This window comes from Pelophylax lessonae (genome assembly GCF_965119305.1).
Source record: "Pelophylax lessonae genome assembly, chromosome: 5".
Lineage (NCBI taxonomy): Eukaryota > Metazoa > Chordata > Amphibia > Anura > Ranidae > Pelophylax > Pelophylax lessonae.
In genome coordinates, this window is record NC_138772.1 from 433,224,364 (window position 1) to 433,240,458 (window position 16,095).

Below are 16,095 nucleotides of genomic sequence, written 5' to 3' on the forward strand. Positions count from 1 at the left end.
CAGATCCTCAAAGGGGGCAAAGATTTTCCCCTTTCCTGCCTAGTTTAACAGTCGGTGGGGTTTCCCTAAACGCTCTGTCAGGGTGCCTAAGCGTTACACTAGAAGGTATCCTTTTGAAGAGTCCTTGTTAAAAAAAAAAAAAAAACGCCTGTGGTGGATTCTCAGGTTTCCAGGTTGAATAAAGCCACCCTTCTCCCGGTGGAGGACTCTGTCTTTTAAAGACCCTGAGTCTCTGGTCCGACACATTTTTACCCTGGCCGGTTCCATCTTTGGACCTGTGTTTACCATAACTTTGGTTTCTCAGACCTTAACGGAATGGACTAAGCTTTTGCACCAGGATTTGGAAAGGGAGCAGATTCCCTCTAACCTCCTGGAGCTGGCGGACAAGTTGGTCCAGGGGTTGCAGTTCATCTGTCTGGATGTCTGGATGCGGCTCCCTTAGTAGTCTGCAGGGTATCTGTAACAACGGTGATCCTTCAGCGCATGATATGGCTTAAGTACTGGTCTGCGGACCAGGCTTCAAAGAAGGTCCTTTCTGATCTCCCTTTTGTGGGAGATCACCTGGTCGGAGCTTCCATGGATGAGATCATTAGGGGTCTTATAGGGGGGGAAGAGTACTCTTCTCCCGCAGGCTACCAGGAGTAAGGAGTCTTGTCGCAAACGTGGCTCTTTCTTTTCGGCTCACAAGCAGCACTTTAGTTCTAAAGGATCTCTGGACAAGGGATCGTCGAAACCAGTTTGAATCCCCTCAGGAGGTTTAAAGAGGCCGTGGTCTGGTAAGCCGAGGGCGGGTCACTCCAGACCCCCAAATAAGCCTCCTTCAGCCTGAAGGGGCGTCCTCATCCGTATCTGGGGTGGGGGGACATCTTCGCTTCTTTCCAGACCCGTGGACCTCCTTGATTCAAGACAGACAGGTCCACGAGCTCATCTGATCTGGTTACAAGATCCAGTTTGTCTTGGCCTTCGGCAAGGTTCTTCCCTTCCAACCTGGGTTTGTCCCCAGACGGCCTACGAAGTCTCCTCTGGGTGGTGCAAGATCTGCTCTTACATAGGGGCATTGCTCCAGTTTCAGAATCGGAATGGTTTCAAACCTATTTACTGTTCCCAGGAAGGAAGGCAAAGTTCGTCCAATCCTGGACCTCAAGGCCTTAAACCGCTTTGTGCAGGTACAAAAGTTCCAGATGGAATCTATTTGCACGGTAGTGGCATCCCTTCATCACGGGGATCTTCTGGCCTCTATCGTCATCAAGGATGCTTACCTTCATATCCCAATATATGTTGGGCATCAGTGTTTTTTTTGCTTTGCCGTGGATAAGGAGCATTATCAATTCGTGTTGTTACCCTTTGGTCTCTCCTCAGCTCCCCGGGTGTTCACAAAAGTGTGAGCCCTGGTGTTAGCATTGTTGCAACAGGGATTGCTTGTGGATCATCATCCACAAGCAGAGTCTCTGACTGCTCTACAGGACAACCTGGAAATTACTGCAAGTTCGGGTGGACTCTGAATTTTCAGAAGTCTGCTCTGGTTCTGTCCATCAAGTTGGACTATCTGGGTCTGACTCTGGACTGGGCCTCAGTCATGGTGTTTCTCCCGTTGGACAAGTTCCAAAAGCTGCAGGATGCCATTCGACTTCTGTTGTCCAGCAGTGAGTTGTTTCTCCGGATTTGCATGCGGGTGCTGGGCCTGATAATGTCTACCTTTTGAGGCGGTTCCGTTTGAACAGTTCCACACAAGACCTCTGCAAAGGGAGATTTTTGCCAAGTAGGACAAGAATCCACAGTCTCTGAACAATCTGATCCTGTTGAGCCGAGGTACAAGTGTGTCCCTGATTTGGTGGCTTCGCTCTCTGGCTCTTCGACAGGGAAAATCCTTCTTTACCCTGTACTGGATGGTGATCACCACATATGCCAGCTTGTACAGGTGGGGTGGTGTTGTGGGCTCGGACTGTGCTCAGGGGGTTTGGACTCTGAAAGATTCCATGCTACCGATCAAAGTACTGGAACTTGGAGCGAACAGAGTTTGTCTAGCCCATTGAACAGTTCGGCTTCAGGGGTGTCCGGTATGGATTCAATCGGACAATGCCACAGCCATATGTCAATCATTAAGGGGGCACGAAAAGTGTCCTAGCGGCTCTGGAAGAAGCCAGCATTCTAAGGTGGGGTGAAACAATTTGTTCCAGCCCTCTCGGCTGTGCATATTCCGGGAGTGGAAAATTAGCAGACGGATTACCTCAGTCGACAGGCCCTGGACCAAGGAAAATGGTCACCCGGAGGGGTTTCATCAGCTGTGTCTCCGGTTCGGAACTCCCGAGGTGGATCTGTTGGCCTCTCATCTCAACAGGAAGGTGTAGAGATTCGTGGCAAGGTGTCGGGATCCTCTAGCCGACGCCACGGACGCACTGGTGGCTCTTTGGGGTCATTGTATGCCGACCTTGTATGGCTGGTCGCAGATGTCCCTTGGCGACTCCATCTCAGGGAAGACCTGTTGGCCCAAGGGCCGCTCTTCCATCTGGCTTTAGAGTCGCTGGCTTTAAGGTCTTGGCTGTTTAAAGCCAGGTGCTGAAGGATAGGGGGTTGCCTGACTCAGTGATTCCCACACTGTTGAAAGCTAGGAAATCTACCTCTATGAAGATATACTATCGCGTCTGGAGGTCGTACATTGTGTGGTGTGAGTCTCTGGGGGTTTCTCCCCGACCCTTTTTGTTGGCTCGGATTTTGGCATTCCTCCAAAGAGGTGTGGAACTGTGCCTGGCCTTGGGTACCATCAAGGGCCAGGTTCCGGTCTTAGCGATTTTCTTTCAACGTCTTTAGGCTACACATTCCTTGGTTCGTACCTTTGTTTAGGGGGTTCGCCACTTGGCTTTCCCTGTGCGGTCTCTGTTGCCTCCATGGGACTTGAATTTGGTACTGTCGGTTCTTCAGAAACCGCCTTTTGAAAATTTTAGTGAGATACCTCTGCTTCCATTGACCCAAAAGGTGGCCGTCTTGGTGGTGATTATTTCCGCACGCAGGTTGTCCATACTGGCAGCTTTGTCTTGTCGTTCACCTTATCTGGTGGTTCACAGAGAGAAAGTGGTGCTTCGCTCGTGTCAGTCGTTCCGTCCTATGGTTGCCTCTGGTTTCCATCTGAATGAAGACATTGTGTTGCCCTCCCTGTGTCCTAAGCCTAAGCATCCTAAGGAGATTGCCTTGGATTCTCGGGTGATCAGGGTGTACCTGGCGGCGACCGAGTCATTTAAGAAATCAGACTCACTTTTTGTCCTTGCAGACGGACTTCGCAAGGGGTTTGGGCATATCTGCTGCAACCATTTCCAGATGGATCAGACAGATCCTATTCAATCAAGGGTCAGGTTACTCCTTTCCCTGTTAAGGTGCTTTCTACGTGGGCGCTTAGAGCCTCCTGGGCCTTCCGTCATCAGGCGTCAGTGGTGAAGGTTTGCAAGGCAGGCCCACATGGTCATCTGTGCACACTTATACAAAATTTTACAAAGTAGATGTGTTGGCATCTACGGATGCTGCTTTTGGCTGCAAACTTTTGTAGGCTGCTGTTTGAGAGGAATTGGTCCTCTTTGAGGGTGTATTGTTTTCAGGTAAGCTTCAGTTGCTGGTTGAGCTCCATGTGACCTGGCTTGCCAAGTTTAGCCTTTGTTAATTTTTTCTGCGGTGTTTTTCCCCACCTCTCATGTTTGACACTACTTTGGGACGTCCCAATGGTCAAGAAGATTCCGGAGCTGTGTCCGTCAATAAACGAAAGAGAAAATTAGATTTTTTTTCTTACCGTAAAATCCTTTTCTCTGATGTTCATTGACCGACACAGCACCCACCCCTCTATTGAGTTGGGTTATTTTTCTTCTGACACTGCTTGCAACAAAACCGAATGCCTATAGCAGGAAGTGGGAGCACACCCCCCGGGACTGCCCCATTAGGTGTGGTAAAGCTTTTTCCTGCCTAGTGTCCCTACTCCTGTAGGGGGCAGCATAACCTAATGGTCAAGAAGAAGATTCTTGAGCTGTGTCGGTCAATGAACATCAGAGAAAAGGATTTTCTGGTAAGACAAAAATCCAATTTTTTGACTTACCATAAAATACATTACACTGATGTTTGACGGTCACAGCACCCGCCCCTCTTTGGAGTTGGGTTTTTTTCTTCTGTCACTGCTTGTTAAAAAACTGAATACCTATAGCAAGAAGTGGGAGTATAACCCCAGGGACTGCCCCATAGGTATGCTCAAGCTTTTCTCTGCCTAGTGTCCTACTCCTGTAGGGGGCAGCATAACCCTACAGCTGTGTCTGCCCATGTAACATCAGAGAAATGGATTTCTCAAAAATCCCATGTTACCTAAGGTGATCTTTGTGTGTCTTTTTTTTTTTGTGCTCTTTCTTTAACCCTTGTTTTCTTGTGGGCCTGTTGTTGACAGTTCTGTTTTCTATGTTGTTGCCCACCCCTTTTGCTTGAGTGTGTCCTCTGGTCTATTAATAGGAGTCCTGTGTCTTATACGACTAAGATAATGTTTTGTTATCCTCGATTACACTTTTGGACACAGGCCCCTCCCGTCTGTCTTGATCATTGGTATTGCTTAAAAAAAAAAAAAAAAAAAATGGAGCCTCATGGAGTGGGTGGGGTTTTATGAATATGCTCTAGATGTGGCCTTGGCTTTTTTTTTTTTTTTTCTCCAGTGTTGGTCACCTGAAGGTAGCCTGCATATATAAACCATGGTCTATAAATAACAGTCCTGTACTGTATGCCAAGAAATCAATTTACACTGGAGTCAAATTCCAATTTTTTTTTCTTTTTTTTTTTTTTAACTATTGCAATAATATTTAAAGTTATATTTGTTTTTGCATTCAGGAGAGACACATTTAACCATCTAACAACTTGGCTTGAAGATGCTCGTCAGCATTCAAATTCAAATATGGTGATCATGTTAATTGCCAACAAAAGGTAAACTTTTTCCCCTTTTATTGCTACTGCTGCTGTTATTCAATCGTTGTATATATTTTTACCACATGAGTGTACTGTTTTATATTTATTGGTGCCACTTACAAATCCTTCTGTAGCTTATCCGGTTAATTGGTGTTCAAAGAAGAGCTCTGGATTACACAGAAATGTTTCTAAAATTACAGCTATTGGATGCTAACCTGTCAACAATTAAAGTGGACTTTACGATAAAAAATACATTTAAATATATCTGGCCCCATACGCCTATCAATAGATGCTTTAAGGTAAAAGAAACATTGAAGGAAAAACAATACACATTCTTATCTTACCCCAGTTTCTGTACTGCAGAATGTTACATAGTCAGTAGGGCTGCTGAATATAATCGCCGAATCGATGCATCGCGATGCGACCCTTCGCGATTCTGCATCGATTCGGGGTGATTGAAAAATCGATTACTAATGACGCCAGTTCCGGGGGCGGGGACAGAAGTGACATGGCGGCGCTGGGCCGCTGGCCGGGCTTGTGGAACACGGAGCTTCTCCGTGATAGAGCTGCTGCTCGGGTCCTTCCGTGCGCCAGAGGGCGCCATCACACGGAGACTGCTACTGGATAGCGTCTCCTATAGCGGGATAGAGTGGGAGCGGAAGTCCTGGCAGAGTCCTGGCACAGTGTCTGAGTACAGCGTGAGACATGAGCACCACCGGGCAGGTGAGCTGGTGGCAGTGGGAGGACAGAGCCGTCTGTATATACATAGAGCTGTGGGCACGGTGCTGATAGTCTCACTGATTATCTATAGGAGAGCGGGGCTGCTCTGTCTGTGCAGTGAACTTGAACTTGTTGGCGCTCAGCACTGAATTGGCCCTAAGTAATGATTGTAGAAGACAGGATGCTGAGTACTGTGCATTATTATAGATATGAGTCTTATGGCAATAATAATCATGTTAGGTTGTGTGCTATGACTTGTGTATGGAGTGGAGGTGATATAGAAGAGTCCGGATATCAGACCATTGTGTAGTGACACTGGAAATATGTAGTGCTGTGTAGACATGTCTATGGGGAGCTCCCCCAGCATGTAGACCCCCCCTGCTCTAAGGGGGGGTATGTAGAAGGGGGACCCTGGCCTGCTCCAAGGGGGCTCTATTGGTAGGGGACCCTGGCCTGCTCTAAAGGGGAATGGGATCTATGGGGGGACCTGCCCTGGCCTGCACTAAAGGGGGGGCCTGCACTAAATGGGGATCTATGGGGGACCTGCCCTGGCCTGCACTAAAGGGGGGGCCTTCACTAAATGGGGATCTATGGGGGACCTGCCCTGGCCTGCACTAAAGGGGATCTATGGGGGGACCTGCCCTTCCCTGCACTAAAGGGGGATCTACGGGAGACCTGCCCTTCCCTGCACTAAAGGGGGATCTACGGGAGACCTGCCCTTGCCTGCACTAAAGGGGGATCTACGGGAGACCTGCCTGCACTAAAGGGGATCTATTCCATAGATCCCCCTTTAAAGCGGGGTCCCCATAGATCCCCCTTTAGAGCTCAGTTCCCCTGGATCCCCTTTAGGGCAGGCCCAGGCTCCCCATAGATACCCCTTTAGAGAAGGGTCCCCATAGATCCCCCTTTAGAGAAGGGTCCCCATAGATCCCCCTTTAGAGAAGGGTCCCCATAGATCCCCCTTTAGAGAAGGGTCCCCATAGATCCCCCTTTAGAGAAGGGTCCCCATAGATCCCCCTTTAGAGAAGGGTCCCCATAGATCCCCCTTTAGAGAAGGGTCCCCATAGATCCCCCTTTAGAGCAGGGTCCCCATAAATCCCCCTTTAGAAAAGGGTCCCCATAGTAATCGTGATGCATCGCGGAATCGAATCATATCGAATCGCGACCCTAATAATCGTAATCGAATCGTGAGGTAAGTGAAGATGCGCAGCCCAAATAGTCAGGTTGAAAAAAAGTCCATCTAGCTCAACCAATAAAAAAGAAAACCCAACCATACAATCCCATATACACAATCCTATACCACAGTTGATCCAGAGGAAGGCGAAAAAACCCAGCAAAGCATGATCCAATTTGCTACAGCAGGGGAAAAAATCCTTCCTGATCAGAGGTGATCAGATATTCCCTGGATCAACTTTACCTAAAAATATTAGTACCCAGTTATATTATTTACACCTAGGAAAAAAATCCAGGCCTTTTTTTTTTTTTTTAAAGCAATCTACTGAGCTGCCCAGAACCACCTCTGGAGGGAGTCTATTCCACATTTTCACTGTTCACACTTTTTTACCTTTCCGTATTTAACCACTTTACTACCAGTCACGTAACCTCTACGTCGGCTGACTTTGAGTGGTTATACCGGGATGATGCCTCTAGCTAGAGGCATCATCCCGGTACCGTTGTTTGAAGCCGACGGTCGGCTTTCCGTCGGTAACGATCGATGCGGCTCGGGAGCCGCTCGATCGTTACCCGGGGGGGCGGGAGGGGACGTCCCCCCCCCTCCCGCCGCCTTCCGCGGCTTTGCTCGGGGCTACCGTCCCACCGGGAGCCCCGAGCACCCAGCCGGCACGTCCGCCGGCTGGATGGAGTCCCGATGAATGCCGGAAACGGCATCGATCGGGTCTCCGATGACGTAACCCGGAGGCGGCGTCCATGACGTCACTTCCGGGTTACTGTGCTGCAAAAGGCGGCAGATTTGAAAAACGGCTGTATGCAAAAATGCCGTTTTCGGCGTTTTGCATACAGGGAAGTGTAGTGGAGGGGTCTAGGGTCTTTTAGACCCTCGATCCCTCCATAAAGTGTACCTGTCACGACATATTGCTGTCACCAGGGATGTTTACATTGCTTGTGACAGCAATAAAAGTGATCAGATTTTTTTTTTTTTAAAAAAACCTGTAATAAAGTTTAAAAAAAAAGAAAAAATAAATAGGAAAAAAAAAAAAAAAAAATTTAGCCGTCCCCGTCACCGTTAGCTCGCGCACAAAAAAAAACGTATACGCAAGTCGAGCCGCAAATGAAATCGCTGTTCAAACCACACATGTGAGGTATCGCCGCGATCGCCAGAGCGTGGGCAATAATTTAAAAAAAAGAGCTACACTCTAACTCTAAACTGGTAACCGTTAAATAAATTTAAAGCGTCGCAGATTGAGATCTCTATTGACCGTAGTTTGTCGCCATCCCACGGGGGGGCGCAATTTTAAACCGTAACATGTTTGGTATCTATTTACTCGGCGTGACATCATCTTTCACAATATACAAAAAAAATGGGCTAACTTTACTGTTGAGTATTTTTTAAATGCAGTGAAATGTGATTTTTCAAATTTTTTCCAAAAAAATGGCGTTTTAAAGACCGCTGCGCAAATACCGCGTGACAAAAAATTTTGCAATGACCGACATTTTATTCTCCAGAGTCTTTGCTAAAAAAATATATATAATGTTTGGGGGTTCTAAGTAGTTTTCTAGGAAAAAATACTGGTTTTAACTTGTGAACAAAAAGTGTCCGAAATAGGGCTGGGGCTAAAGTGGTTAAAGACTAAATCTCTTTTCCTCTAGACATAGAGTAGTGATTGACCGATATAGTTTTTTTTAATTCTGATATTTTGGTCATCGGATATCGGTATCGGCCAATATTTTCAGACATGTAAAAAACTATTTTTTTTTTTTTTTCAAAAGGTACTCCTTGTGGAGGGATCTGGGGGTCTAAAAGACCCCAAACCCGTCCTCACACTGAAAAGCATTCAAAATGCCAAGTTTGGCTGTTTTTGAATGTTGTCAGTTTTTTTAATCCGGGTACTCGGCGCCGAAAGTGACATCATGACATCACTTCCGGGTTTTTTACATGGAGACCCGATCAGAGCCAAATGCAGCTTTGATTGGGTCTTCTCTTCGGCGGCGGTGGAGGTAGGATGCCTGGGTCTCCCGGTGGGACAAGAGACCCGGACGAGCTGCGGCAGGAGGGGGGAGACGTCTTCCCCCCTCCCACTTCTTGTAATGACAGCCGAGCTGCTTCTCAGCCGCATCGGTTGTCATTACAAGTCGGCCAACCGTCGGCTATGGGCACCGGTACCGGGGTGATGCCTCTAGCTGCTGGAATCACTCCGGTACATGCACTTTCCCGAAATATCTGCAATATCGGTAACCTCCAGGGCCGATTCCGATATATCAGGGAAAGTGCATATCGGCCCCCGATATATCGGTGTTGCCGATAATCTGTCGATCCCTAGTAAAGAGTGCCCCTTTGTCCTCTGTGATGACCTTAAAGTGAATAGCTGAACAAGTTCACTATATGGACCACTTATGTGTTTATACATGTTGATCATATCACCCCTTAATCTCCTCTTCTCAATAGAGAATAAATTCAGTTCCTATAATCTTTTCTCATAGCCGAGCTCCTCCTCTTATCAGTTTGCTTGCCCTTCTCTGCACTTTCTCCAGTTCCCCAGTTATCCTTTTTAAAAACTGGTGCCCAAAACTGAACTGCATATTCAAAATGAGGTCCTACTGATTTGTACAGGGGCAAAATGATATCTCTCTCTGGAGTCCATGCCTCTCAATACAAGAAAGGACTTTGCTTGCTTTGGAAACCGCAACTTAGCATTGCATGCTATTATTAAGCTTATGATCTACCATTACACCCAGATTCTTCTCCACTATGGAATCCCCCAGTTGTACTCCCCCTATAGTATGTATGATGCATGCATATTTTTAGCCCCCCAAGTGCATAACTTTACATTTATCAATACTAAACCTCATTTGCCACATAGTTGCCCAATGAAACCGTGCATTGAGGTTGGCTTGTAAGTTGGAGACATCCTGTAAGGAAGTTATTCCACTGAATATATGAAAAAATCAGGTGCGCTAACCCAAATGATATAGTACAACATATACAGTGATATGTGAATAAAATCACCAATAACAAAGAAAGGTATACTAAAACAAAAATGGTGAGAACGAAAGGGTAAATCCAAAATTCACACTAGTGGTTCACCAGTGAACAATGCTATTAAACGTTCATGACATAAAATCAAAACATTCCACTGAATAGCATGGTGTCATCTGCAAAGACTGAAATTTTACTTTTAATCCCAGACCCTATATAATTTATAAAGATATTAAAAAGTAAGGGTCCCAACACTGAACCTTAGGGTACACCACTGATAACCTTAGACCATTCAGAGTACGAATCATTAACCACTACTCTCTGAATTCTATCTTTTAGCCAATTTTTTATCCAATTACAAACTGATCTTTCCAAGCCTGTAGTCTTTATTTTACACATTAGCTGTGTGTGGGGAACTGTGTCAAGCGCTTTTGCAAAATCCAAGTATACTACGTCCACAGCCCCCCCCCCTCTTGTCCAAGGTTTTACTTGCCGCCTCATAAAAGGAAATCAGGTTTAATTGACAACTTCTGTATTTCATGAATCCATGCTATCTGTTCATTTAGAATATTTTTTTCCAGCAAGAACTCATCTATGTGGTCTTTTATGAAACACTCCACTATCTTCCCGACTATAGAAGTTAAACTAACAGGTCTATAGTTACTTGGTAAAGACTTTGATCCCTTTTTAAATATAGGCACCACATTGGCCCTACACCAATCCAGTAGTACTATTCCAGTCCTTAACGAGTCCCTAAAATTTAGAAACAATGGCTTTGAAATGACAGAGCTCAATTCTTTTGGGATCCTTGGGTGGATGCCATCTGGTCCAGGTGCTTTATCCGCCGTTATTCTGTCAAAATATTTTTGGACCATATTACATTTGAGCCATTGTGGATCGTTTGGGGCTGTGTCAATACCATTCTCATTGTTTATGAGCTCCCCCTTACTCCTTTGTATACACAGAGCTGAAGAACGTATTTAATACATTTTACCTGATCTTTGTCCCCACTCACCCACTCCAGGTTATTTTGTAAAGGGCCTACATGCTCAGACCTAACTTTTTACTATTAATATATTTGAAGAATTTTTTGGGGGTTGTCCTATCTTTTGCATTCTGTCGTTAATTTAGAATTTTTGCATCCTTGATTTAATTTTTACATATTATGTAATTTTTTTACATATTATGTTATTTGTAACAAATAATTAGTGATAGTGTTCCTTCATTTTTATATTTTTTTTAAAAGCTCTTTTTGTCATAATTCTACCTTTTTGAACTTTGGCCATTAGCCACATAGGTTTTATTTTTAGTCTTTTAAACTTAATGGGAATATACTTTGCATGGGAATATACTTTGCAGTGAGCTTGCATACAGTTTTTTTTTTAAGAATTCCCATTTCTGTTCTGTGTTCATCGATGCCAATATTCACTTACAGTCTAAAGCCCCGTACACACGTACCGATTGTCGGCCGAACGATCGGCCGTCTTTTGTCCGGTGCTGTCCTGTCGGCTGAAAAGTGATAAAGACTGCACATGAATTTTGTCGGCCAACAACAGCCGACTGCAGAAGTGATGTCATGTGATGGTTAACTTTCCGTGTGTTTTTTCTTCTCTGAGCATGCCCAGTCTTGCTCATCTGCTGTTTGTCGGCCGAATTCTGTACTGACTGAGGAACAATCTGGTGTTGGCCAACAAAAATTTTAAAGTCTGCACGCCAGATTCTGTTCGGCCGAAAAGTCGGTCGGTTGTCGGAAGCATCATACTAACAAGCCGAAAATCGGCCGATCAGTCGGTGGCCGAATATTTACGGCCGACAATCGCTACGTGTGTACGGGCCTTAAGTCTTGGAGAATTTGCTCTGTTAAAGTTAAGAGTGTTTATATATCCCGTATGCATTTGTTGCCTACAGCTGACATTAAATGAAATCCTATTTTGTCTATCGTTCATTGACGGATGCATTTCTCTCTGATCCATATCAGTAGGTGGTACTGCCCCCTACAGGAGTAGGACAATAGGCAGAAAAAAGTTCTGGCTATGCCCATGGGCAGTCCCGGAGGGTACACCCTCTCTCTTCCTGCAAAGGATGTCAGTTTTAATCTGCCTAGTCAGGAGTAAGGACCTAGTTCCTTGGTGGAATCTTTGGTCCTGGCATGGAAGTAATTTTATGTAGATTTTTTCTTTTAGCTAGTCTTTTTTTCTCCAGAATGTTTTTCCTGTGAGACCTTCAAGCAATTATGCCCGGCTGGGCGACAGACTGGTCACCCCAGTCTGGCCAGCGAGCGCGTGCAGGTCTTAGCTCCGCACTGCGTTGGCCGCGACATAGTCCCACTGGACGGGGACTGGCCCCGCGAGTAAAGCGTCTTGACCAGGACGCACACGACAGGGTCTAGGCTTATGTCGCAGCGTTCCTATTTAGCCGACAGCCCCCCCCCCCCCCCCCCTACTCCAGTGGCGTGGGGTCCTGTCATGAGATGGCTCCTGCCTGTGTTCCCAGTATGGTAAGTAAACGTGTGTGTCCTGTCCCAAACCCCCCCCGGCAGATTTTGGGGTGGACGCGGGCCCTCACACTGCTGGGTTTCCCTCTGTCCTGTTGTGACCCCCCTCCTGCGTGGGGGGACTGTTTGGGGCCCTACCTAAGGCTGGGGCCTGGTGTGCAAGCCGCATGGGGGTTCAGTTGATGGTGCGGGGTCTCGGTCGGGACCTCCAGGGCTGGGTGAGGTAGTAGGGCTGGGGGGGGGGGTCGCTTGCAGGCACTCTGTGGGGCAGTTCAAGCTCTGGTTCCACAAGCTGGACTTTCTGGCCCTTTGATGGTTCCGTGCGGATCATACATTCAAGGCGGTATCGGATCGCACGATGGTGGCTTCCCTGCATCAGGGGGATTCCTGGCCTCCATAGACCTCAAGATACCTACCCTTCACATCCCATTGTGTTCAGTACTCCAACAGGTTCTCCGATTTTACAGTGGGGAAGACTCTCCATCGGTTTGTGGCGTTTCCCTTGTTCTCGCTTCTGCTACTCGGGTCTTCACAATGGTGTTGGCTCCGGTCCTGGCGCTGTTGCGGCAGCAGGGCGTATCGGTCCTGGGTTCCTGGCCGATCTGCTGCTCCATCTGGAGTCCCCTATGGTGCTGACAAACAAATTTGGAAGTCACCATGAGAACTCTGGAGGAGTTCAGGTGGGTTCTGAACCTTCAGAAGTCCCTGGTCCCTTCCATGAGACTGGACTATCTGGACCTGACTTTGGACTCGCCCTCAGGGTGTTTTCTCCCTCCAGGGGAAAAAACTCTTGAAACTTCAGACTGCGGTTCAACTGTTACTGTCCCACACATGGTCGTCCCCTTCGGACCTGCATACGAGTTCTGGGACTGATGGTTCCATCTTTCAAGACGGACCCTTTCGCTCAATCCTTCTCAGGGATCCCCCAGAAGGCGATCCTTCTCTAATGGGACTAGAATCCAAACTCTCAGGACTTTCGGATCCGGCTGAGCTGGCTGACCAGGAAGTCTTGATCTGCAATCCTTCCTTCCCTTTTTCATGAACAATTATCACCGTCAATGCAAGCCTGTCCAGGTGGGGAGGAGTCCTCGGCAGGTTCTTTGCTTTGGGGGAGGGTGGTCCCTGGAGGATCCAGGTTATCGATCAATGTCCTGGGTCCTGGGGCTGAGAGCGATCTGGCTTTGCCTGGTTCACTGGTTCAGCTGCCCGGTGCACCTTCAATCAACTACGCCATGACCGTGGCTTTTGTCATTCACCAAGGGGGCACCAAGGGTGTCCTTGCGGCCTTGGAAGTGTCAATTCTTCGTTGGGCAGTGCGCCTTGTTCCAGCTCTTCCACTGTTCCCTTTCCAGGCTTGGAAACCTTGGGGGGCGGGATTGCCTCAGTCGACAGCCTTGGATGCAGGGGAATGGTCCCTTCCGTGATTTTTTTGTTCATCATACGAGACAGCTGTATATTGCGTGGGCTCCCCCTCGCTCTTACTCGGTGGCCCGGATCTTGGCTTCCTTCAACGGGGAGTTGATCAAAAGTTGGCCTTGAGTACTGTCGAGGGTCAGGTTTCGGCTTTGGCAAAATTCTTCCAAAGGCCGTTGGCCGCCTGTGCCCTGGTGCGTGACTTCTTCCAGGGGGTTCGACACTTAGTACTTCCGGTGCGTGCGACCTCCATCACCAACTGGGGACCTTGACTTGGTTGCTGTCACTCTGCGCGCAGGTGTCGGCACTGGCGACTTTGTCCTGTCGTTCTCCTTATATCATGGGGCCAAGTGGTAGTTCGTCCGGATCCATCCTTCCCTCCGAAGGTGGTTTCTGGTGTTCATTTGCATGGGGACATTGTATTCCTATCTTGTGTCCTGAGCCCTCACATCCTAAGAAATGTGCATTGCTTACTCTGTTTAGAGTGCGGGCACTCAAGGTGTAGTTGGCGACTACTGAGTCTTTTTGTAAGTCAGGCTTGCTCTCTGTACTTGCGGATGGCCCGTGAATGGGACTGCCTGCGTCTGCTGCGTCTATTCCCAGATAGATTGGACAGATCAGGTGCAGGTTTATTCAATTAATTAACCTTTCCCTGTTTCGGCGCATTCTACTCTGGCGTCTAGTGCTTCCTGGGCTTTTCGCCTTGTAGGCATCTATGCTCCAGGTTACAAGACAGCTACCTGGTAGTCTGTTCACACCTTTGCCAAATTTTATAAGGTGGATGTGCTGGCATCTGCAGATGCCTCCTTTTGGCCGCAAAGTTTTTTTGCAGGCTGCTGTCTGGAGGGCTTTTGGCCTTCCTTGAGGGGGTTTACTGTTTGTTTCAGGTGGGTCTCGTCTTTTGTTCTGCTGAGTCCTATGTTGCCTGGTTGGCTGTTTAGCCTTGGGGACTTGTTCTTTTCTGCTGTTCCCACCCCTCATTTTATGACATTGCTTTGGGATGTCCCTACTGATATGGATCAGAGAGAACTGCGTCCGTCAATGAACGATAGAGAAAACTGGATTTTTGACTTACCGTAAAACCCTTTTCTCTTAAGTTCATTGACGGACGCAGTACCCGTCCCTCTATTTTGAGTTGGGTTGGTGTTACTTTCTGACACTGCTTTGATACAAAACTGACATCCTATGCAGGAAGAGAGAGGGTGTACACTCCGGTACTGCCCATAGGCGTAGCCAGACCTTTTTTTTGCCTAGTGTCCTACTCCTGTAGGGGGCAGTATAACCTACTTATATGGATCAGAGAGAACTGCGTCCGTCAATGAGCTTAAGAGAAAAGGATTTTACTGTAAGTAAAAAATCCAGTTATAGTCACTGCTACCCAGATGTTTTTACATGAATTTTGGTAATAAGCTCTGCATGGTTTGAGATTAACAAGTAGAGCATCATTCCTAGGTGGGGGCCTCAATAAACTGTACCATAAAATTGTCTTGTAATAATTTTCTTTAAATGTTTGCCCTTTTAACAGTTCCAGCAGTGCCATTACTCCAGTCAATGTCTGAGTAGTTAAAATCCCCCATTATTAACACTGTCCCAGCCCTTGCAGCCCTTTTCTATCTGTGCCGGGAGCTGAGTCTCAACCTCCTCATTAATACTGGGAGGCCCATAACAAACTCCAAAGATGACCTTTGCATTACGCACACCCATGTACATTTCCACCCATACTGCTTCAGACTCGTCTCACTCTCCATCAACTAGGTCCTCTTTCACACTCAATTTGAGATCACTTCTCACATAGAGACAGACACCACCACCCCTCCGTTTTACCCTGTCTTTCCGAAAGAGAGCATAGCCAGGAATAGTAATAGCCCAGTCATGTGAAGAAGGAAGCCAAGATTCAGCAACCCCAATTAATTCAGTTCTCCTCGTGCGCCAGAGCTTCCGACTCGCCTATTTTGCTTGGCAGACTTCTAGCATTGGTAACAAACACTTTAACTAATTGTTACATTTTTCACACTAATTTTGCATATTTTTTTATTTTAGTATGAATCGTACCATTTCCAATGGTGGTTTGTAACATGGGAGCTTTCTTATCCTCTGCCATAGCTCTCCCCCAATCTTTGCCCATTCCACCCACAAATAGGGGCTGTCTTACCTTTATATTCAAATTCACCCTTCCCCTTAAACCTCTCCCCCCAGCACAGCAGACCCCCCTTCCATTTAGGTTCAAACCATCTTTAGCATATAGGTTGCACCCCAATGAAAAGTCAGCCCTGTGCTCTAAAAAGCAAATCCCTCCTTACACCAGTTCTTTAGCCATGCATTCAGCTCTCTAAACTCTGTCTTTTTGTGCTGCGCATGGCACAGGCAATATTTCAGACAATATAACCTTGGAGGT

The 16,095-nt window shown here is 47.0% G+C and overlaps 1 protein-coding gene across 1 annotated transcript in view; it reads left to right on the top strand.

Moving 5' to 3' along the window:
• Positions 1-16,095, top strand: part of RAB2A (RAB2A, member RAS oncogene family) — a 166,120-nt gene that overhangs the window by 80,439 nt on the left and 69,586 nt on the right. Inside the window, exon 5 of the mRNA XM_082258847.1 lies at positions 4,846-4,938. Coding sequence (XP_082114973.1) covers positions 4,846-4,938 — 93 coding nt within the window. The remainder of the gene's footprint in view (positions 1-4,845; positions 4,939-16,095) is intronic.